The 24,044-nt window shown below is 42.7% G+C and overlaps 1 protein-coding gene across 1 annotated transcript; it reads left to right on the forward strand.

Annotated features, from left to right (window-relative positions):
• Positions 1-1,688: 1,688 nt before the first annotated feature.
• On the forward strand, positions 1,689-22,355 carry LOC147880083 (uncharacterized). The gene is made up of 5 exons (XM_087371573.1): positions 1,689-1,863; positions 2,688-4,125; positions 7,617-7,889; positions 8,009-8,164; positions 21,766-22,355. Exons 1-5 carry the CDS (start codon positions 1,844-1,846, stop codon positions 21,883-21,885), a joined length of 2,007 nt encoding a protein of 668 aa, XP_087227699.1. The 5' UTR covers positions 1,689-1,843; the 3' UTR covers positions 21,886-22,355.
• Positions 22,356-24,044: the final 1,689 nt, after the last annotated feature.

A 24,044-nucleotide genomic window follows, 5' to 3' on the forward strand; every position in this document is an offset into this window, starting at 1 on the left:
TTCATATCGCAAACAAGTACGTAGCAATTTGCACCCTAGTAGAATGCTACACCAAGGCTCTAGAATTGCTCTTGCATAGCTTTGTCCCAAATTTGAGACTAGCACCTGGGATTGACAACATTGCAAGAAGAACATTTTTAGTCACCCTTCACACATCAGGACTAGATTGGAGGGGAAGGGAGAGGTCCTTCACATCATGAGCATTGAAACTACTCCCTGTCAGTGTATGAATAAGCAACTCACCGGGATACCTAGAATAAGCCCCTTTACCAAGAATCCTCCCTGAATCCTCTAGGGATCAGCTTGATAATAGCTAGGGTCAAATGGATTCGTAGTAGCCCTAACCAAAACAGTTGTTGTCGACCCAAGCATAGGCAAGCATCTTATCTTCAGTTGCAGTAGATGGAAATGTATAAGTGTGAAAGCCACATGAAGTAGAAGCCATCCACATAGACATCTGAGAACCAAGTACACATCCTTGGATTGGCTTGGGAAAACCTTCGAATGTATGAAGTGCATCGCTAAGACTTCAACATCTACATGCTTGAGGGACTTCCCTGTAGGGTATTTGTGATGCTTGCCTAGCAAGGTGTACGTGAGAGGCTACCAAGCTCAAGGCGACATTAGAGGAGGTTGCTATGTTGAGAGACACGGGCAATTGTTGCATGGTCGTCTCAGAGAAGTACAAGACATACAAAGTTACCTCACACAAAGTTGTGCATAGATGAGGAGGAAGGGGGTCAATATGTTAATAAGATTAATTAGGGACCAATTAACTTACCTTAGTAAGATTAATCTTTCATTGGGGCCATTAAGATTCTTTAATAAATTTCATTCGGAAAGGCTAAAAGTTGTTCTTATTGGTTCTATTATTTGGACTCAACCCCATCAAATGGCACACTGTGCTACAAGCAGCAGGACTTGAACGCGGCAGCCAGCTCTCTAGGTAGATGCCCTACCCCTTGAGGCCATTAAGATTCTTTAATAAATTTCATTCGGAAAGGCTAAAAGTTGTTCTTATTGGTTCTATTATTTGGACTCAACCCCATCAAATGGCACACTGTGCTACAAGCAGCAGGACTTGAACGCGGCAGCCAGCTCTCTAGGTAGATGCCCTACCCCTTGAGTTGCCACTTCTCCGCATTTCCACTAAAAGTTGAGTAGGGGCACATATTCACATCCCTTATGTCCCCATGCAAATACATAAGGGCGGGTTCAGACCAATTGGATGCCTTGGCTCCAACACGGGTGTTCGTTGAATTGGCAAGAGTGGATTTGAGCAAAACATGACTAGTGGACGAGGGTATGTTCGATACTCCTCGTGCCGTCCCTCTTGCCCCTCATCCCTACCGTCATTTGGATCTGCACCAATCACAGATCTTCGTCCCAGACCTCAACAACTTGATGTTTTCAATACTTAGACGTTCGTCGTGTGGAACGTGCAAGTGCGACAGTGGTCCGTTAGCGAGAGCTGTGGCGGGGGGGGTGGAGGCCGGTGGGTGTTAAATCGCGTCGAAGCAAAGGGGGATGAAAAGGTCATCATCTAGTGGGGGATGGCACGAGGGGGGGAGAGGCGGAGGTTGTGACACGTGGAGGAAGGGCTATGACACGTGTGAAGCAATAGTGCAAACACTAGTGCTAATAATAATGTAGGGCGTGAGGAGGTGAATATTCGGTTGAATCTTTTTTTGGTTGTGTATAGGAGTTCGTTAATCTTGGTTGCTGCTTTGAATTTGTGGCCGCCGAAGCTCATTTTTGTGATCTCTTTGGCGATGGAACCTGTCTTTCTTGCTTGAAGCATGGCCTTCCTCAACAATGTTGAGCTCCCAATTCACATAGCACGATGCAGCACTGTTCTTTCAGGTTTGTTGCTCCTTTTCTTGCCCCATCTTTCATTCTTCAACCTTCCTTTTTGTTTGCCGATTTTGGGTCTCGCTTCCTTCCCTTGTGTCCTAATTGCTCTCGAGGCACGATTCGCGAAAGCCTCTCGCGCACGTGCAGTAGCGCCAGCAGCAGGTCTAATAAACGGCTCAAAATGCACAAAGCTGCAGAAGACAGCAATGGACAAAATTCAGAAACTTTCAGAATGGATTATATATCGGATCCACTGGTCGGGAGATCTGCATCGACATAAGGCAAAGCCGCCTCAATGTTACGGAAAGGAACAAGGCTATCCAGGTGAAGATTATTGGGTGAACATTACTGGTAGAGCACCCTTCTGAAGCAGATGCACAAAGTGATGTTGCCAGACGAGGCCACCATCTTTGTCGAGGAATAGCCAGTTTTGATTGTTTGGCGTATAACAGCATGGCAATTCATGTCAGCGACAACTGCTTTAAATATGGCGGCGGCAAAGCCCAGTCTTTGGACAAGCAAAACAAGAACAGAACTTAATAAGATATTTACAGAGCGAGTGGCTATGGTTGGCTACACACGTAGAGATGCCGTTTCAATTTTATAAAGGGCTAAAGAGATTGATAACAGATGTGTCTTTGGGGGCTCAGATGAAGATGATTTTGAATTCTTCTTGTCGTGGGCTCTTTTTGCTCCTTCTCTATTCATGCTCGTATCGAGACCGTTTGATGTGTGGGTGGAAGGAGAATTGCGAATGCCATTTTTCGAAGAAATGCATTCGGCAGATATTTTTACAATAAGCGAGTCTGATGTTCAGGTAATTTGTTTTTCAGGGTTTTATTGAGGGGGGCACTTCATCCACAAGCTGGGACGTCTTCAGCTGGCTATTCAAGTTGTTTCAGGGATGGACATAGAACCTACAGAACATACACCAGAGGCGCTGGAATACCTGTGGCTGGATGCCCACAGTCTAGAGGCTTGCTCTTACAAGGAAGCTCTATTTGGGGTAGGATAGGTGAGGCCAGCCTGCAAATGAGTGCCAGAAATGGTAGCCGAGCTTGGTTTATGGTGTTGACAAGGCTTGGGCAGCAGCTCATACGTGATTCCAGGCTGGCTTTGAAAGGAACTGGATTTTCTCTAAAAATCGATGTGACAGCCCATGGACAGAGAGCTTGGGAAAGGCTTCATGAAAGAAATGGTTTCATACGTGGGCAGAGAGCCTGGCAAAAATTTAATGCCAGACATGGATTTTGCAAGTCGCTTCTTCCGCCTTTTGGATTGGTTGTTAGGGCAGTTAGCCTTGCATGTACACGGTCCCATCTTTCTTTAGGAGTTGTTGCAGTCATTATTGGGAGTATGAACCAAAGTATAGCTGAAGCGGAACAATCTCATGGCAATGCCTCACTCTACAGTCATCCACAGCGTCCACCTCTATTTCTCCTATCACATTTCTATTCTCTGCTAGAATTTGTTGGACTGTTTTCAAGAGCAGTATACCTGATAATTTTGTTCATGCCTGCAGTTCTAACTGCTCCATTTGCAGACTCATTAGGAAGTCAATTTCGTCAGGCATGGTTGCATCTTGTGCATCACACTCTAGAGTTTGCAGGTGCAGCATTTATCAAATGGGGGCAGTGGGCAGCTACCAGGCCAGATTTGTTTCCAAGGGATCTTTGCGTGGAACTGTCTAAGCTTCACACAAAGGCACCAGCCCACAAGTTTTCACACACACTTCGCACTGTCGAAGGAGCATTTGGGCGCAAGCTCCATGAACTTTTTGAGGATTTTGAGGAAGAGCCGGTAGCTTCAGGAAGCATTGCACAGGTCCACAAGGCAACTCTGCGGTTCAGTCATCCAGGCCAGAAGTCAAAACCTATTCTGGTGGCAGTCAAAGTAAGGCATCCTGGTGTCAGTGATGTGATACGGCGTGATTTTATGATAATAAATTGCATCGCACGATTATCCACCCTTGTTCCAGGATTAAGGTGGCTCAGGTTGGACGAGAGTGTGCAACAGTTTGCTGTCTTTATGCTGACACAAGTAGACCTTGCCAGAGAAGCAGCACATCTTAGCCGGTTTCTATATAACTTTCGAAGATGCAAAGATGTGTCTTTTCCGAAACCCCTTTATCCATTAGTTCATCCTGCAGTCTTGGTCGAGACATACGAGCAAGGGGAATGTGTTTCACGTTTTGTTGAGCTGTCAGAGAAAAGTCGTATCAACAGCGCCCTTGCACATATTGGAACGCATACACTTCTCAAAATGCTATTGGTAAGTAGGATCTACATCTCATTGTCAGGAATTTTCAAGACAAGCAGCTTTTGTTTAGGGAATAAGCAGTACTAAGCTATTTTGATTTTTGATTTCTCTCATTTACTCATAATTTCGTCGAAAGTCATTTACAAGCTCCCTTCTTTCGTTTGTTCTTTTGCTTATTCATATAAATTTTTAATTCGTAATATTGGATATATTATAGTCTTATGAAGTTATACACACACACACACACACACACACACACATACACACATACAGAAAGGGTTTCCGGGTATTGTTTCCAGAAACTTTGAGGTGAAGGTACTGTTACAGCACCTACAATGTGGTGACAGTAACAATGAAGATAGTTGCATCAAAACCTGTTTTAAAAGCTTTCAGAATTTCTGAGATGTTGTTTCTCTCTCAAAGAAACTTTTGGGGGCCCCTATTCCCAAAAAATGTAAAAAGAATTATATTAAATATTACATTTTTTTGCTTAATGTATCCTTACGTTTTTTCTACTCCATTGCGGTTTAGACACCATAGAGTGAAGTTTGCAATTTGGGGTTTCAATTTAAAGCTTGTAAATTTTTAGTTTAGTCTCTCTTTGTGGCCGTCTGGAGTGCTGACAGACGCTTAGTACAAAGAGCTTTCTAAAAATGGATGCTCTTATGTGTGAGAGCGTATGCCATAGTAGCTATTTCCTTTTATGCATGATGGAATTTATGATTTTAACCTGGTTTTTATCCAGAGAAAGGAACTTTCTATTAAAACAATCATATAAAATCAATAATCTGTGAGTTGCTGATTGTGGGAGAACTCTAGAAAACGGAAGCTGGTTGTCAACTAGCCTATATCAGAGATCCCAGCTTACTGCCTAGGGAATCTCTGTGTGCTAGAGTAATGTTTTGAATATCCATTCTTGCTTGATCCTCAAAAGGCTTTATTACGTAATGATGTTAAGATTATAACTGGTTCATGTAGATTAAGAGTGTTCTTTCGAAAGGCTCAATTTTAAGCTCAAGCTTTTGAAATTCATAGGGAGTACCATAAAAGCCATCATTGAGCTCATGAAGCTCTGGTTCCCTTTCTAATCTTTCAAGACTATGGGCTCGATATTGGGTGATTGATACATTCTGCTCTGGATCTAACATTTAGCCAGCCTCATCAGAAGCCCGCTCACCACTAAGTCCAAGTGCGTGAGAGAAGATTGCATGATGAAATATGATAGGAAACTAACCTGAAGGATAAGCTTCAAATTATATGATTGCAAGTTGAACTTCTCCCAAATTTGTCAGTCGTGACTATACAAAGATGACAAAAACTTATATTCAAAACGAATGGCTTTTTGGGCAATTTGCTTTGATGATCTCTCTTGTTGGGTAGGCAATCAGCATACAAGTCCAAGGCTGTTGTTGGTGGGAAAAAGTATGCAGCATAGTAATGTCCTCAATATAAGATATCATGTACTTGCAAGGAAGGCGATGCTTCTAGTGTTTTGTATAAGAAAGGTTAGTAATGACTACCTCTTCCCAAAAACTTATATTCAAAACGAATGGCTTTTTGGGCAATTTGCTTCTTGTTGGGTAGGCAATCAATCGCAAGACAACACACCGTAGTGCAATTCACAATTGCATAGTGGTAACAATATTCCATGTGCAGATATTGCATCAAATGAGCCACGCTCGTAGTGATTAGTCTTTTGCTTGGGTCACGCAGAAGATTCCTTCACAACTGACAAGTCATGCAATAACCAATGCAATCATATCCATGCTGTTGAAGTGATTATTGTTGTCTCATATCAGTAATGCACAAATTGACGGTCACCACCCAATCATTTATCAGTAGGTAGCCACCTTCCTTAGATTATCGACATTCACATGGATTTTACCAATCAACCATTTGCTCCTTCACCATCGGCTGCCATCTATGCTCATGCCACACTCAATTGCCTAACAATCATCATTTCACAATGTGTGCTCATGCTTTACACAAGCAGTGTGCCCCATTATTGCAATCCCAATTTGTTGTTGTGTGAGGAATGGCACTTGCATGCAGACCAGTTCGTGGCATACAATCTCCACCACACGACAACTCTATGCAGATAACCCACTTCTCAAGGTCCGACTACTAGCATAGGTCAGACAATTCCAAAAGCAATACCTTATTGCCCCACAATTCACCTACTACTAGAAAACCCTCCTAGGTGTACCATCAAGGACCCCTAAGACTAGTGGCCACACACCAAATGTGTAATGGGACATTAATGCCTACTATGTCATTGAGCACATCTCGTTACTACTAGCCTCTTAGGACACTTAGACCTAGGTAACCATGAGGGCATTCCCACGTATCTTGTGACTTTCACTCCCCCCCTCTTTTTGTTCTTTTCTTGGTTTTCAGCTGGGAGATAGAAGGCTGCGCTAAAATCGCAAAAATGGGAGAGAATAAGCTTGAATGTAGGAATCCACGCTTTTCGCCCAATCATATGCATGCAAATCTAGAAATTGGAGCGTGAATGTAGGCAGGCTCCTCAGAAATTTTAAAATTTGTATTGTTCTCACGTCCTCACCGATTTTCAAGGTTAGAAAGTCTCCAACTACAGCTTTAGCATCGTGGGAATGTCCTCCAAGGGTAATGCGGTAACGCCACACCACGCTATTATTGATGTAACATTTCTTGTAGCCGGAACCCCATTGGTAGATGATTTAGTTGCAAATATCTTGGTAAAACTAAAGAACACAACCATCAAGGGTGTGATCATTGACAAGGGTCTAGTGTAAAAACATTATATCTAAGGAATTGATGAGGAAGTTATGGCAGTGTAAAAACATCATATCTAAGGAATAGAAGTGATGGCAGTTGTAACCTTCCGCATTCTGAGTCCACATGGTGGACTAGCACGCCGTCACACCAAAGAGGATACTAAGAGATGTATGCATCAATACTGGTGGCCTTTACCATACCGTTAAGTCTGCATACCCCCTGCATTAGGCAGACCCTGTTTGTGGAGGTGTGAATATTAGGGTACAAAGATGTTTACCATACGCACGGAGGATAGCAAGGTGAAGATATATACCAACCCTTGATAGTTGCCGATCGAGAAAGGCCATAGGTATGATTACAGTGTGCAAAAGCTTTAGGCACTACAGACCGGGAAATCCTTTCAACTTATACGTGGACCACCAAGATTTACTGTATTTGAGCAACATAACAGTGATACAAGGTAGGCTGGCAAGTTGCTTACTAGTTTCAACTTATATAGACTTGGGAAAGGCCATACTAATAGAGTATATATCTACTGCCATCTTCCTGGAGGCCATGATATGGGACTCATGAAGGCAGTTGGCACTAAAGCTTGGTGCTCTACCCTGAGAATCTGTGACGTGAAGTTCGGAACGAACCACAGAGAGAGAGAGAGAGAGAGAGAGAGAGAGAGAGAGAGAGAGGCTTCTATTTGGGCCAATCAACTCACTTTTGGTTGTTTCTAATGTGTTATTGTGATTCAGGTTGATAACTTTATTCATGCAGACATGCATCCTGGCAATATTTTAGTTCGTGTAGAAAAGAGTAAGAATCCCTCTGGAAAAGGGTTGTTCCGGTCAAGACCACATGTTATTTTCCTTGATGTGGGTATGACAGCTGAACTTTCGAAGACGGACCGTGCCAACCTTTTGGACTTTTTTAAGGCTGTGGCCCTAAGGGATGGACGGACAGCTGCAGAGTGTGCTCTTAAGTTTTCAAGAGTTCAATCTTGTCCTAACCCCACAGCGTTTATTAAGGTACATGCCACAGTTTAATTGTTTGCCCCACATATGTATATATATATATATATATATATATATAGAGAGAGAGAGAGAGAGAGAGAGAGAGAGAGAGTTTCTTAAATCTGTCTTTGCAGGAGGTTGAGACTTCCTTCAAATTTTGGGGTTCTGAGGAGAGTGATGATATGCGCCCAGGAGAGTGCATGCAAGACCTTTTGGAGCAGGTCAGAAGACACAGGGTGAATGTTGATGGTGACGTTTGTACTGTAATGGTCACGACAATGGTTCTCGAGGTAATTTGTTGTGAAGCGTGTCAATGGTACACTTTGCAAACATGATAGAAAGCATCCCCTCCTTTTTTGCCATGTTCACTTGTCCAAGCATACGTAATGTCAGTTTAGGTTTGTGAGAACATTTTAATGTATACAGTAGGGTCCTATTTTCTGCCCTTTGAAGCTTGGACTGCATTGTTTTATATGAAAGAGAGTAATATTATTTGAGACTTACGTCTTTGGCAGACGCTTTCATAGAAGGCAGGCTCAAATAGCTTCTAAAATTGATTCTTTTCTCAACTTGACAGACTGTTCTGGTGTGCTATATCAGAGAAGGACAACCATCAGTCTTGAAATTTTGAATTGGGAGCTTATTTGGCAGATTGTAAAATTGTGATTGTGAACACATATATCTACTACTTAGGCTTTCTTCATGCAGTTGAAGTTTGGCTGGGTGGCAGTCTTCATTAGATAATAGATTTACTCAAGTTTTGAAGTGATACGTGGTGTTATCTGATGGGTGGTCCCACGTGAGAGTACATTGCTTAAATAATAATCCTAGTCGGCCGCATGAGCGACTCAGAGGCCTTTTTTTTTTGGGGGCTAAAAGGATCTTTCTCTATCACGTAACGCTGAAAGAATCTAAAGAATAGTCCCTGTGGGTTGTGCAATAATGGCAGAAGCCATAGCAACCTATGGAAAACTAAACCAAACCAAAAATCTAAGATCACATGAACAATGGACCCCGTAAGTGATCTCAACCTTCACAACCTATGGGGTAGGGAGAAAGGCTCTGCAAAGAGTATAACCAAGCACAAGGAGGGTCGTGCCACTCTGGTCCAGACACTGGTCATGTCTATCCCACTAAGAATGTCTGCAGGTATAGGCATATCTGGGGCAGCAAAGGGTTGCCATGCAGGCGCCCCCAACCAGTCGAACAGCCATGTGGCTGCCATGCAGGCAGGACTCAGGGCTTCGGACAGCTGCAGCAGGCCATGGAGGCTGAAATGTCTGCCACACAATTGCAGACAGCAGTACAGGCACGCAATGCTGCCATACAAGCAGTCAAGCACACAGCACAGACAGTCCATCCTTGTGGACAGTTGGAAGGCAGCAGGAAAGATGACTGGTGGTCCACCTGAGTTGTAATCTTAGTCTTGTGGTATCAGTAACAAAGAAGTACTCTCTTGGTGGGCAGGGCATAGTTGCATTGAGTGCCTTTACTTTTTCAAGCACTTTGGCACATGAATGCTTGTCTTATTCATGACAGCAAGTCATTGGGTATCAGGGCAGTTTCAGTTGTACGCAAAAGGGAGAGGGTGGAGATTGTCCAATTTTTCTTTGGAAGGTTTGGTGAAAAAGTCGAGGGGTAAGTCAAAAGCGGGGAGGAAGCTCATTTCCCATTAGTCTAGTGACTATTATCCAGAGAGCATCATTCCCTCTATCAGTACATGGTAATCACAAACTCCTTGGGAATAATGTGCAGCCAATCAGCGTCTAGAATCTCTCATGGAGGGAGCCAGCTGTTCTTAAGCGTTCCCACCTTATTGGGCTGTTAGTGTTTCACATAATCCTCTACATCCTATTTCATTTGCGACCCGCGAAAAAACTTCCACTGAGCCTAAGATTCTATGGATCCCTCTAAATTCTGCACCAGGAACATGATGACGTTCATAAAGAATTTGCTTGCAGATATTCTCAATGTCAGGAACACAAACTTTTCTTTCCGAACAATAGACCATTACAAATGGAATATTGTTGTATCATCCTACTCTCTTTTGTGTCTCCGGATGAACCAAACTTACTGGCAAGCAACCAGCTTGAACTTATTAAATTCGTACAAAAAGTTTATCGTTTTGGCACCGCCCTTGGAGAGAGAGAGAGAGAGAGAGAGAGAGAGAGAGAGAGAGTTTATTGATGTCTACGGAAGACCGAAGGGTCCATGACACTAGAAAAAACTATATACAATGAAAGCTAAGGCATGGCCACTAAATAGGGCACCCATACCCATGTGACGAGAAAAGAATAGATACAATCGCCATGTCATTGGAAAATCCGAAAAAGGGGAAAACGACGAGGGGGAGCTCTTGGTCATCTACCAATCGGTTAGCTATCCATCTAAGTGATTGAACCTATGTATGATGTCTGTGGGACCAACTCCACTGGATGACTGGGAAGAGACTAGAGGAGCTCGTCTGACAGTGGCTCCTTGAGTATGGTGAGGGCTGACGTCAAGGAATAAAATTAGGGATGGATGGTTGGTTTGTCCAGGGCCCTCCTCTTCCTCTGTAGTCTCCATGAGGTAGCTCGCTGTCTAACAAGTGCTATCATCATTCTAGTGGTCCCACATCAAAAAGTGTGCAGTCCTCATGCGGGTGTCCACCCGAGGTCGGGTTTGTTGAATCGTGACTTTGGCTCTGTGCTACGTCTGGTCCTTGCTATCCTTGACTCAAATTAAACCCGGGATCGATTAGGCTTGGCAGGTCCATCCTATGCTCTCCTTTGTGCTCATATGAGATGATCTCTATGTTGTGCGAAGCAACGTGGAAGTGACCAATAGAGATCCTCAATGCATGTGGGAGATGAATCTGGGTGTAACCGATGGTTTGATAAACCCCTCCTTTGAGATCCGTTAAGTAATGATCTTTATAGAAATTGAGTTTAAGGAAAGCGTAGTAGGCGTCACTGTGGTGATCCTCTGGATGCTAGCTGAAGAGTCAAGTCCATGGGAAGTTTCGGTGTGTATGGGGTTGTGGTGGCATAGAACACGTGATAGAGCATTGGCGATGATCAATATGCATGGTTTGCTGTGGTCTCCTACCTATGGCCCTGTGTCGGACAAGCTCCACTCTCACCTTTCCGTTAATAGCCCTTCATTCACTTTTGGAAGTGTTATGTACTTGAGCCATAGGCCCCACCCTCGAAGGCCTAGCCAATTGCCCAACATGTTCATCATCGGAGCTCTCTTTTTTTTTTTGGGCAAAGAAAGGAACCTTCTATTAATGCTTGAAAAAATTCATACAAAACAGCAGCCCCGAAGGTGTTGACTATGGAAAAACCCAATAGAGGCTGAAAGAAGAAAAACCAGCCTGTTCCAGAGAGACCTAGCTCATTGCCTAGGGAATCTTTGGTACAAGGGCTAACAGCCAAGTGGGGGGACTATACAACCAGCAAATCCCTTGCGGGAGTGAATATGTAGAAAACTCCTAGAGGCCAAGCCTTGCAGAAATGTAGGTGCCTCTGACAATCGCTCTAGAGCTCGGGGTCCCACGCTTCCAGGTGGTGCGCAGGGTGTAGATGATATCCTGCCAGATGGCAACCAAGGTAGCCGAGGGTGGAACCGGATGCTCATCCTGAGGGCTCCCATCAAGATCCTCTCTGCACTACAACAGATCCAAAGACAGTGAGAGATATTCTCCAGAACACCAGGAGAGCAACAACGACTATGCTTCTCCACCTGCATTTGCTCCAACCACGAGCCTATGGGCAAGTCTCCGTGGATGGCCAGGCAAAAAAGGTAGGAGATCTTCCTTGGCCGCAAATTGGACCATAGGCGCGTCCAAAACCTGGAACGGACCTCCTAGGGCACCCTCTGGACCCACCCAATGCCTCTCCCTCGAAGGGGTCCATGTCGAAGAGTCCATCTGAAGCCTCCTACCAATCCGAGTGGTATAGGAAAAGAAGGGCACCTCGTCCACCTACTCAGTGAGGCCAAAACCACTCTCGCGGATCCCACAGGACCTCCCTCAGGGGCCTACCTTCCCAAAGCTAGAGGCACCATCTAGGGCATCCTGCTTTGGAATGATGGGGGAATCAATGTGCTACTCCTTCCCCAATTGGCCCACAACTTTGATCATTTGCCAATGAATCCCATCCAAACTCTCGTCCATCTCTGGGTCTCTCTCAGTGAGTGCTTGAAGTAGGCCTCCAGGCCCTACACGGAAGAAGCCGAGCTGCTTGCTGCCTCGCTGAATCATCATCCTCAAAGGGACCCCAGTCCAAGAAAGCTGACCCAACCAACTGCTGTCCATCCACATGCGGAGTCCCTCCCACCATAGGTCAATCTTTGTCATCTGCTGCCCTGCCCCTTGCATATGCGCTATGGCTCCAAGCCTTGCCTCTGCCTCCATGGGTAATCTTCTCCATCTACCAAAGGAGCAGGCTGGGCCATTGTCCATTGTGCCCATCCAATGTGAGTCCGCTGTCCAAGCATACGTCCATCTTGAGCCCTAATCTTCGGGTGCCAAATGAGAGGCTGACGCTCGAACTCCTCTCTGCAATGGGGCTGAGCACGGATGAGGCCCCTTGCAATCTCTGCCAGACCCTATGGAGGCTCCTCATCATGGGGGAACCCTTCATCGTGAGGGGGGCCTCTGAGAAGATCCATCTATATGAATGCTGCCACTGCCCCCTAGTGCATGGGTTGTTCCTGAGAAGCCCTTGCTATCAGAGCTCTCGTTTGATGATGCACGAGTGTCGGGGTCTGTTGCTCCACTCTTGTGGGTGCAAAATTACAGTCCTAGAATGGGTGGGATACACTCCCAACCACAGTATAAAGAGACCTTTCCCCAAATGGAGGATCACCACCGCAAGTGTCTGGGAGGGGGCTTGAGGCCCCATTTTTGGAAGGAAGGTGTTGCTGAGGATGGAGTCACTATGGGATCTGAGCTAAGGGGTGAGTTGGGGTTGGGGTGAGAAGCAATGGGTGAATCTGCCGGTGGGATATTGGGGGGTTGTGACTCGTGAGGGAGGCTGGATCATGGCTGGCTGATAGAGGGATTAGATTGGGGGCGGGAGCGGGCATCGTAAGAGGATGGCTGAGCAGTGCTGGGAGGGAGAGGGGTCACGGAGGGGAGGGGGGTTCCCTTTGTCTGCCGCTGGTGCCTCATGCTTAGCAAAAGGCTTTTGCAATGAAGCCTCAAGAGGTGGGGATTTTCCTCACCTGTTGGAGGATCCAAAGTCATTGTGGGGTCCTTTGTCACGTGCTCCTGGTCTTGGTGTAGTGTGTTCCCGATATGGTACAACTGCCTTGTGAGTCGTTTTGGTAGCGCATGAAAAGAGGGGAGATTGCATGCATACGTTGTGTGCTTCTTTTACCAATCCTCGAGCATTCCTGGTATTTAAAGGCAGCAATTACATGAATGCCATGGCCACCTTGACTTGGAAAGGGGAAAGTACCACAACAGCATTATAAGATGATGTGGCTTTCTTTTCCGAAACTAAATTACATGAGGCATTCATGAAGGCAAAATAACATAGGCAAAGCTTTTACAAGGGTGGCACGCATTTCTAGGGCGACATTCCTTTCTGGAAATGTGGGTGTATTTTATTCATTAGGAACTAGAAGCTTTTGAAGGATTATTGACAGCAGAGATTGCATTACAGATGAAGACTTTTGAGACATTTTTGAAAAGTGGAGGCCTATATAACTTATCGTGGTTAGAGGCTGTAAATGCTATATTATTTCTTCCCAATTGATTTTCAAAGAAAAGTATTGGAAGGTAAAATCTTACGCTTTGCAAGCCCATTCTGTTGCAGAGTGTATGGCACTGTGCACTGATGAGTGATACCTCGGGCTGCTAAAAAATCAGAAAATCCCCTAGACATGTACTCATCCCCCTTGTCAGTGTGGAAGGTCAAGACTTTCTCCCCACTCTCATTCTTGGCCAAGGCAATCCAATGCTTGAAGCAAGAGAAGACATTTGCCTTCAGCTTCATGGGATATATCCAAGTGAACCTAGTGAAGTCATTTATAAAATTAACAAAGTAATAGTACCCCCCAAGTGGTGCTATCGGCATCGGTCCGCATAGATCACTATGTACGAGATGCAACTTCTTGGATACACCAAGGGTCCCGTCCTTGGGAAATGGAAACCTATGTATTTTGCTTAACAAGCAGCCCTCACATACATGTTTTTTAAGTGCATGCATGGGTGGAAGATCTACGGTATGCATCTTCACCAAACTGTTGAAGTTGAGATGTCCCAATCTCTCATGCCATAGATGTGTATCAGAAATTACAGATTCATCCATGGCATTAGTTTCTATAGCAGCATGTTGTGCATATATGTCAAGATGATATAGTGCTCTATCAAGTGTTTCAGTAAGTACAATATAGTTATTGTACTGATCATAAACGGCACAGCGATAACCATAAAAAAGAACTCTGAAGCCATGTGTGGAGATCACTAAGATAGAAATCAGATTCTTTTTTATACCTGGAACATATAAAACTTCCACAGTGACAAGCACTTGACCAATCCTTTCACGGGATATGCTGCATTATTTGCACAAGTGACAGTGCCCCTCTTCGGAATACCACTCAATATGTGAATGAGATTTTGGTAGGAAGTGATGTGTTCGGAAGCATCACTGTCAAAGTTCCAATGTGAGGCTGCAAAAGCTGAATCATGCAGAGTAGGATCATAATTACACTCCACAATTCTCACTCATCAAGAGCAAGATTGGCTACCTTTGTATTTGTGACATGAGCAGCTAGAGTATTTGTGACAGCAAGACCTTGCTGTCCCTACTTTTGGGGCATTGTATCTGGCTCGGAGACTAGACCCGTCTCTTCATCACATGCACTTACTGCCACCGCTGCCACGTTTGCCACTTCTGGTTCATCTACCACTACTCCCTCAGTGCCTACCGCCGACCCTCCAACACAAGAACAGATTGGTTGGGATCAGTGAGATGCACAGACACATGCAGTGATTGCCATGAATTGCAAGAGAGTTGTTATACCTCACATTCGGTCTTGCAAGACAACCAAGGCTGCATGGTACACTTTGGCTAGTCTTTATTAGATACGTAATGAGGCGAGAGTTGCTTATTTGCGCAGGCAGCTTGATAATGGTAAGATGAATGAAGCAGCATGGATGCCTGTTTGACACAGGTCAAGGACTTCAGAGAGCAGCTCATCAATGTTGATGAGAATGTACCAAACTCACAGGTTGTGTCCATCACACTCAATGGACTCACTGACTCATATTAGGGATTTGCTATAACACTAAGACTAGTGGCCATGGGTGATCAGCTTGTTTCCGTAGGAGAAGAAGAGGATGAGGTATCAGATGTAGGTTTGGGCTCTAATACCATAGGCACTGAGGGAGTAGTGGTAGATGAACTAGAAGTGGCAGAAGAGTTGCGGTGGTAGCAGGCACCTGTGATGATGAGATAGGTCTAGTCTTTGATCCAAATACAATTCCCCAAAAGTTCATGGACACCAATAGGTGGCACACAAAGTACGATCACATGGGATAATTGATGCCATCAAGCTTGTTCTCAGCATCAGCAAGCATCCCAAAAGATTCATGGTTTGTCGTTGCAAATGAAAATCCTCAAAAAGTTAAGAATAAAAGTGCCTTGCAAATGTCACAGCCTCAAGGCTACAATGCAAAGAGCTGGCTGCCCAAATGTCTGTCTGCTGGCTGCAATGTTAGACCAAAAATGACATCAAATGTCTGCAAGTGTCAATGCCAAGATGGCTGCTCAAACACTGAGCAAAATGTACAAGCTGTCCCAAAAAATGACTTGCAAGAAAGTGTTTGTCCAATCAAAGGACTCCCCCTACAAATAGCTGTTTTGCAAATGACCAGCCCAAATCAAAGGTAAAATGCAAGAATATCCCAAATTGAGATGCACCAAGCATTAGGGAAAAAGGGAACTCATTTTGGGGCCTTGAGAGAAATTCACGATTTCTTCATTTTTCTTTCTTCTAAAACAATAAAATATGACATAGTCCCATTGACGTACGGTGCAGAATTTGGTATTTTTGACATCACCGGCACGTCCGGAGCGGGCCGAAACCCCCGAATAGTTTGTTGAAATGGCCCCTGTAGGGCCGGGAAAGGCTCGAAAAGCCACATGTACAAATGAAAGCGATTTGACAGGTTGGACCGGCCTTGGAGGGCCGAAGAAGGCTAAAAAGGCTTGGAAAGCCACCTGTACAAATTAAAGCGATTTGATGGGTTGGACCAGGTCCGTTTTCAACGTTTCAAAAGTCTTTCCGAGGGTTTTGGCCCGCTCCGGATGTGCCAGTGATGTCAGAAATACCAAATTCTGCACCGTATGTCCGATATAATAAAGTAGCTCAAGTATCCTTGTTGAATGCAAACTCGACGGTATTTCTTTTCCTTTCCTTTTTCTGATTTTTTCCAATGTTACGTTGGCCCTCCTTTGATTGGTGGAGGGCTATTTTCCTTTTGGACTAAAAGGCCCCAAAATGAGCTCCTTTTTTTCCTAATGCAAATGCCATTGAAATTGACATCAAATGTGGCAAAAGCCCCAAATTCTAAGCTACAAAACTGCAAATTGACCAAATCTGCTGCTATTTCTTGTCAATGTCACTGAGAACCCCAGTGTCAGATTAATGGACCCAAATGTCACTGCTATCTAGTCAAATGTGACAAAATAGCCTGCAAATCTGGAAATATTCTGCAATCTAACATAACCATAATTACGCTAACGCATCACGATTATCGGTACACTAATTCTACAGCTTAGAATACCTGTAAGACCTTGTGCCAATCATGGGACTTGAGCCCACTAAGCTTATTGTCCTTTGAAAATGCTCCTTTCAAGCAACATGAGACGTACGGTTGCCTTGGTGCAGTTTGGCGTAGGATGGTACACATTAAAAAAATACCTCAAATATACAACAATTACGGTAGTTGTATGGAAGAGTTGCGGTATAGATGCACGGTTAAAAGGAAGGCTGTACAGAGAATTTGTTGATGATTCTCCAAACTTGTACAGACGAGCACTACGTTGGCACACTGGCGTCGCTTGAGCAATACGCAAAGAGCTGGTCAAGTTGCAAATCCTGCACAGGCGCAAATGTCAACAACCAAGCAAGAAGCAGGGCTGAAATCAAGTGTCAAGAACCAAGCGAGAAGCAGATGGTAAGTACAAGAAGGCAATCATAGGTTACAATTCTTCAATCAGCAGTGGGATCATCTCATGGGCATAACGTCAGCGCAGAGTGCGAAGCTATATGGTTTCAGAGGTTAGTGGGTGATCACAGAAAGGTCCTATCGATATTGGTTGTGATAACTGATTTTGCATTGCTTTGGTCAAGAATCATGTGTGTAATTCCTGGATCAAGTATATGATGTAAAGTACCACTTTATCTGTGAAACTTCTGAATATATTCAGGTCCGAGTATGTATCTTCAGAGAGACACTACCATAAGGGAGATTCTTTCTTCTCAATCATTGTAACCATTTTGGATAATGTCCTCTTGATTGTAATTATTTATGATTGTCACCACTAGGTTCATGTGTCACTGGGACCAACAATTGTGTAAACAATTTAGGATCTGGTAGCTCATTAAATGACCCTTTTAGAACATGATATCAAAGCTGAGATATCTAGGGCATTTTAGCATAGTAAATTTGAGTATTTTTGACATGGTAGCATTAGATTACACGTCACTCTGAAAATTTTTGTTTTGGTTAGGTTTAGGATTTTGTTTTAAGACCCTACAATCCATTCTTCCAACTATTGTGTTCTCCCCTATTTCGCATACTGTTCAAGTCCGGCCCAAGTTTTTTTAAATAAGGAAACATTTTGACATGAGCAGGATCTCACAACATTTTTATTAAAAGAAATGTGCTTTATTGTGAAAGAACTATGTTTTAAAGTGACTATGGGTCTTGGATTATGATATCCACTGTATTGTTTAGGAGGACGAACATGTGTCCCATGTTGTGAGGGTTTGATTAGGTAGTTGGTTCAAGTCGGGCCCAAGTTTTTTTAAATAAGGAAACATTTTGACATGAGCAGGATCTCACAACATTTTTATTAAAAGAAATGTACTTTATTGTGAAAGAGATATGTTTTAAAGTGACTATGGGTCTTGGATTATGATATCCACTGTATTGCTTAGGAGGACGAACTTGTGTCCCATGTTACAAGGGTTTGATTAGGTAGTTGGTCTGTTGTTGAGATGAAGTGGACACAATATTGCGACAGCAAGCATTGTGTGAATCTGGCGAGTCCCTTGTAGAAGATGGTTGAATAACGAGCAATCGTCTCTCCTGATATGAGTAGAAAAGAGGATGTCCCCCTTACACTGATGGAATGGGTTTGGTCCGTAACTGCTTGGGTGCATGGGGGAGATGACCCACCTCCATCCCCCTTCAAAGAGGGAACCCTCTATAATCTGCTTGATGACATGATCTAGCTAGAATGGCCCAAAAGAAAATGAGGTGTCAAGAAGGGTGAATGAATGGGGCCAACATGAACTAAGATGGATGGACTGGTGGTCTTGAAAGGAAAGAGTCGTGCCAAGAACAGGTGAGATGGCAGCAGGAGGAAGGCAGTAGAGGTGGACTGAGCAGAGGCGGGAAAATGGCAGCAGGATAATAGGCAAGAAGACAGCAGAGGTGACAAGCTGTAGAGGGAGCTGGAAGGTGAGGGACACTCAGCCTAGCAGTTTCCTGGGGAGCTGAGATGCTTCCTAGCTGCTGGTCAGTTATTTTATGAGATTGTTCTGTTTCAGCTGGATTTTTAGAGCTTGTTGAGCATTAGGATTTAGCTGGATACTTGCTTTATGTAAGTTGTAACTAAAATTCTGTCCCGACTAGGTCTCCGCTCTACTGGTCCATTGTTGGAGACTTCATCCTTGTTTGGCTTCAACCTCTTTTAAGTTTACCTAGGGATCTCAAAAGTAGTGGTGAAGGTGCAAGCCTCCGAATGGGACAACCATCCTGGTAGATACGTTGGTTCCTTGGAGTTCAATCATACGTTTATTAAAGTCTTGTAAAAGAGGTTAGACAGGGATTGTACTTGCTTTTGTCTTTGGCTCCACTCTTGAAGTTTCTCATCAGTTTGTCATACCAATACAGTGGATGTGGGTTTGATTTGATTTGCAATTAGAAGAATGTTTAGGAGTTCAAAATATCTTATCAGAATGGAAAGGGAAGATTTAGAAGAAAGTTGCTTTGAAACTAGAAGAAGTCCCTTTGGTTGATTGCTCAAAGAAAAGTAACCATCTTTCTAAAGAAGATGAAACTCTTTTTTGAAAATTCCATAAGAATTTTGTCATTTCTTATATGGACAAACGTTCCAATAACTTTGTTTTTATTTGCAAAAAGTTTTACTAAGAATCTCTTTTGAAAGAAGTGAACTCGTTTGCCAAAACTTACGCCCTTGCCTTAGTTTCTCAAAAGAATTTGATCTCAAAACATCAAAGTTTTTGCAAGTCTTATGGGTTTGTTTGCAATCCAAGTATACCTTTTCTTTGTGCTGCTTGGAATTTTCACAAAACTCCAAAAAAGCCAAGATTTATTGCAGCTGCTTGTGAGACTACTTTGACGGATGTCTCGAAATGGCTAAGCTACTGCTTCAAAGCCATGTTGCCTAGTGTCCATGAACTTTGGAGAGACTTATTAAAAGAGGCAGATGTCCCCTTGCACTCAAGCTGGATTTTAAATGACTACTTAGGAGTGATTACTGTTGTAAAATTTTTTAATTCCTCTCAAAGCATTCAAGAAAAAGAGTCTCCTATTCTCCTTCAAATCTATGATTTTACCATGCTTTACACAAAGATCGAGCTGGAAGACGTGAAGATTAGAATTAAAAAGCTAGTGGTTGGAGTTTTCAAGCTGAGATTTGACAAAGATAGATGCAAAGTGCTATAAGTTGAGAAAATAGCCTTATGCTTTGACTTTTTGTGGCTAAAAAATAAAGATCATGGCATAGGTTCTAAAAAGAAAAGATACACAAAGGTAGTAAGTAGGGAAGATGTTTGCTCTTGGATAGATTTTCTTTTAGATAATCTTTACATCACAATAGGTGATTCTTTGTTTCAACAAATTATAGGAATCCCCATGGGCACTAATTGTGCCGTCTTTTTAGCAAACTTTTATCTTTTCACTTATGAATTTGAGTTTATGCAACGTCTTATTTCTATCAATACCTGCCCTATCATTTTACACAAGCTTAGCTAAGTTAGGCGTTTTATAGATGATTTATTTGTACCAGATGTTCCTAACTTTCAAGACTTTATGTACGAAGACGCTAGAAGGAATCTATTTTCGTGACTCTTGTGAATTGAACTGCACTTTAAGAGGGGATTCTTGTGATCTTAGACTTTCTCAATCTACCATAGGATTAGAGGTTGATATATATGATAAACGTGAACAACCTGAATATAGTGGTTTACACATTATAAAAATGCCTCACATTGACTCAAAACATTTCTGATTTGGCAAAATACGGAGTCATTTCTTCCCAATTCCATAGATTTTCTCGCTTTTGTACAACTAAGGAGTCTTTTATCACTCAATGTAGTAATTTGATCACTTTACTATTATACAAGAGGTATAATCCAAGGAAAATAATGAAAAAAGTTCGCACATTCTTAGATATGAAGTCTTTTATCTATGGTGTATCGGCCTTAGGTATGTTTAGAATGATTGAACATAAGCTGAAAACAAAAAGCAAGGAGCTGAATAGCCCGTTTTTCTTTTAGTTTCAAAAGAGAGTTTGTTTGAGTATGCTTGTGCTTTCGAAGTTAGAAATGTATTTTTTCCTCTTTGTAGAAACGATACATAAGTACAAAGGGCCATTTAGCTTTTTATGTTTTAAATAAGAGAGAGAGAGAGAGAGAGAGAGAGAGAGAGAGAGATTCCAGTTTTTGGAAGATTTTGTTTCTTGACTTGCTTGTTTATTTTTGCTTAGTCACCTGCTTCCTTTCTTCTTTATTTCTTGTTTTCTTTCTCTTTTGTTTATTTGACGTATTTTAGTAAGCATTAGGTTTGCCCAAGAGACTCCGCGGGTCTTTAGAAACCCAGTACAGTTGCTTATGCTTGGGCACTGATGACAACATAAGCATAAGTGTTGCTTTGCTTGCTAAGTATGTCTTCTTTTTGTTTTTCATAAAAGTTTTTGTTTACCTCTTTTTTCTTCTCTTTCATTTTCTCTTTTATATTCTTTGTAGATTTTTTATCTTTAGAACAACAAAAAATTTAAATTTGTATGATTGGACTTATTCTAGTCTTACAAAGGTATATATGTTGATTTGATTTGCTCTTGTAGTTTGAAGATTAGTCTGGCATTCCATACTCCAATGTACCTTATAGGATCATTATTCACGAACTTGGCAAACTTGGCAAACTAAACGTACTGTTAAGGGACATAACAGTTTACTGTAGGAACTTTGGCATGGTGAAAATTTGCTTTCTAGTGGCAGAGTTGCCTGACCAGGAATGTATGCATGTGTTAACCATTATACCTTGATATTCTATCGTCAGCTTGCAAGTATAATTAATGGGATTCTGCCTCCATCCAATAGTTGGTGAGACAGGTAATACAATACATATAAATTGATGCTCCCAGGTGTTAAAGCAATCACCATTGCAAAAAGTTAGGATTCACAGGTTTGGTACCAGCAGGCCTTTTGATGTTAATCTCTAATTGAATTGCTTTTATTGGGATCAGACATGGGCTTTAGTGGAATTGGACTGGGACTGCCATCACCTGGTTAATACTGTGGCTTTGCTCTGACATGCAATTTTACTGTAGTTGGTTCTCTTCATTTCAAGTGATACATTTTCAATGTCGACCTCAACTGTCTGGTTATTATTGACATTCTGTTTTTTTTGAAATGGCAGGGTTGGCAGCGTAAGTTGGATCCAGACTATAATATCATGAACACTCTTCAAACATTGCTTTTTAAGGCGGATTGGGCCAAATCTCTTTCATATACCATCCATGGGATAATGGCGCCTTGACTCTTCTGACTTAGTTTGAAAATCTTGTTGCCCAGTTGATGAGGTTTTGTGCACATTGACTCTTTGCTGGTGTTCAAATATCAATGCTCCTTGTTCAGGCTCAATTTTCAAGGAGCGTTACGATAAGCATGCTGTATGGATGCCTGTTTCATGCTTTAAAAATTATGAGAGATTGTATACTAACCCCTATTTCATTAAGACACTCTATTGTCTTACTAGAAGATGAGAGCCTGTGAGCCTTCAATTTTCTCCTTGGCTATGGACACATACTGTACTTTGGATATGCGCGCTGTCACCATTGGTGGCTGTATTCTAAAGCCACGGTATCTGTAGTCACTCCGGTATTCTGGGATCATTTCAGGACTCCAATTTTGTCCTGACAAGACTGAGAAGACCTCTTAACTATTGGAAAAATGACCATCACACTCGGGGATAATAAAAACAATATGGTACTTAACCGTTTATTAGTAGTTAACATTTTGTGGATGATTGGTTTGTCTCAGCTCATCACTGGATTGTTCAAGTGTAGACAATCATTCAACAGCCTCTTGCTTGGGCTGTTCAAATCAAAATTCATTATAGTACTTAAACCATATTCTGACAAGGTAACATTTTATAAGTTGTCTCGGCTTATCATTGGATTATGTAAGTGTAGACAGTCATTCAACAGCCTCTTGCTTGAGCTGTTTGTGTGAGGTCATATTGAAATTCGTTCAGCGGGTACCCATTTAGTGCATTGCTATTACAGTTTTAATAATATTGATTATTTGTTTATCACACAGCCTTTTGGTAAAACGATGGTTTCAACTCCTATAACTGTAGGGAATTGGGTAAAATAACTACCACGTAAAAGTCATGTGCAGCATGCTATTATGCGATGCCCCCTTCATAAGTGGTCCGTCCCCCCTCCCCAATGTTACCTCACGTGGCTACTTCTTTAATGTCCATACATCCATTATTCTTTAATTGAAACTCCTTTCCTACCCCCTTTATCCCTTAGTTTAATCATGGCCTTGCCATCTTCCTTTTCACTCCTCTTCTTTTCCCCACAATTAATTCATAGGAATTCCAAAATTTCAACATCTTGGTGGCATGCGAGTGTGGGCGCACACTTTTTTTTTTGGGTACAAGGAATTTTGCATTAAGAAAGCATTTATTCATAGCTGTCACACTTTGGGACAGCTACTACTCATAACTAAAAGCATTGATAAGAACCTCACTCATACAAACAGAGTGGGACAGCTACTACTCATAACTAAAAGCATTGATAAAAACCTCACTCATACAAACATAGCCGCGCGCGCACACTCATACACATGCATGCAACCTTATTGCAAAAATTTCAAAGTATGGCTTGGAGGTCACCATGTGTTGTAACTGGATTGCAGCAATCACAAGGTATGGCTTGGAGGTCACCATGTCAACACTTGAGGTGCATGTTTGTGTGTGTGAGTTTATTAAAGTTTACGGAAGAGCGATGGTGTATGAGACCATGAGAAACTTGATACAAACAAGCTAAGGGTGGAGCTACTAAAGGAGCATCAACACCCATGCTGAATGCTACTTGCTACATAGCCATAATAACATCAATGATACCATCATAAGCATGAAGACCTAATGATCATCTACATCATCATATCATATAATATGTTATTAGAGTACAAAGTGAAATTCGATCCAATATTGTGGCTATGGCCTCCCCTTCCTTCCTTTGTCATAATGGTGAGGGGGAGTTGTAGCATGAAGTTAGAGATAGAATGTTGTCGGTTGCTTGTGGACGCGATCATGTGCTATCTCTTGGCCATGGCTTTGTGTGTTACAAGGGCTATGGTGATCCCTGTCAATCGCACTCCAACTCTGAACAAGGAGGGGATGCCCCCAAGTGTACTCGTGCGTTTGTCCTTTGTTGAATCTATTGCGTTGTCGGCTTTGGTTCATGATTGTGCTAGGGGCTCGTGGGGTGAGTCGGTATGGCTTGGATGGAAAAACTTAGTGATCATAGTCTCTGCTCCTGTCTCTATGATGTAAGTAGGCACTCTTGGTGTCGTGAATGAAAGCAGCTAAGCATCTCTGGTCTAGAAGAGAGAGGAAGCGAGATAATAGTCTTGAGCTATCTTTGAAGAGACAATAGAAGCGCCCTTGAATCTCATAGTGCATTG

The sequence above is a fragment of the Dipteris shenzhenensis genome, chromosome 33 (assembly GCF_047967505.1).
Source record: "Dipteris shenzhenensis isolate YYH24624 ecotype China chromosome 33, Dip_SZ_1.0, whole genome shotgun sequence".
NCBI lineage: Eukaryota > Viridiplantae > Streptophyta > Polypodiopsida > Gleicheniales > Dipteridaceae > Dipteris > Dipteris shenzhenensis.

Coding starts and splice junctions, on each gene's coding strand:
- LOC147880083 (XM_087371573.1), top strand. CDS start 1,844: ATGCAGCACTGTTCTTTCAG. Junction 1,864..2,687: donor ATGCAGCACTGTTCTTTCAG/GTTTGTTGCTCC, acceptor TTTGTTTTTCAG/GGTTTTATTGAGGGGGGCAC. Junction 7,890..8,008: donor ACCCCACAGCGTTTATTAAG/GTACATGCCACA, acceptor CTGTCTTTGCAG/GAGGTTGAGACTTCCTTCAA.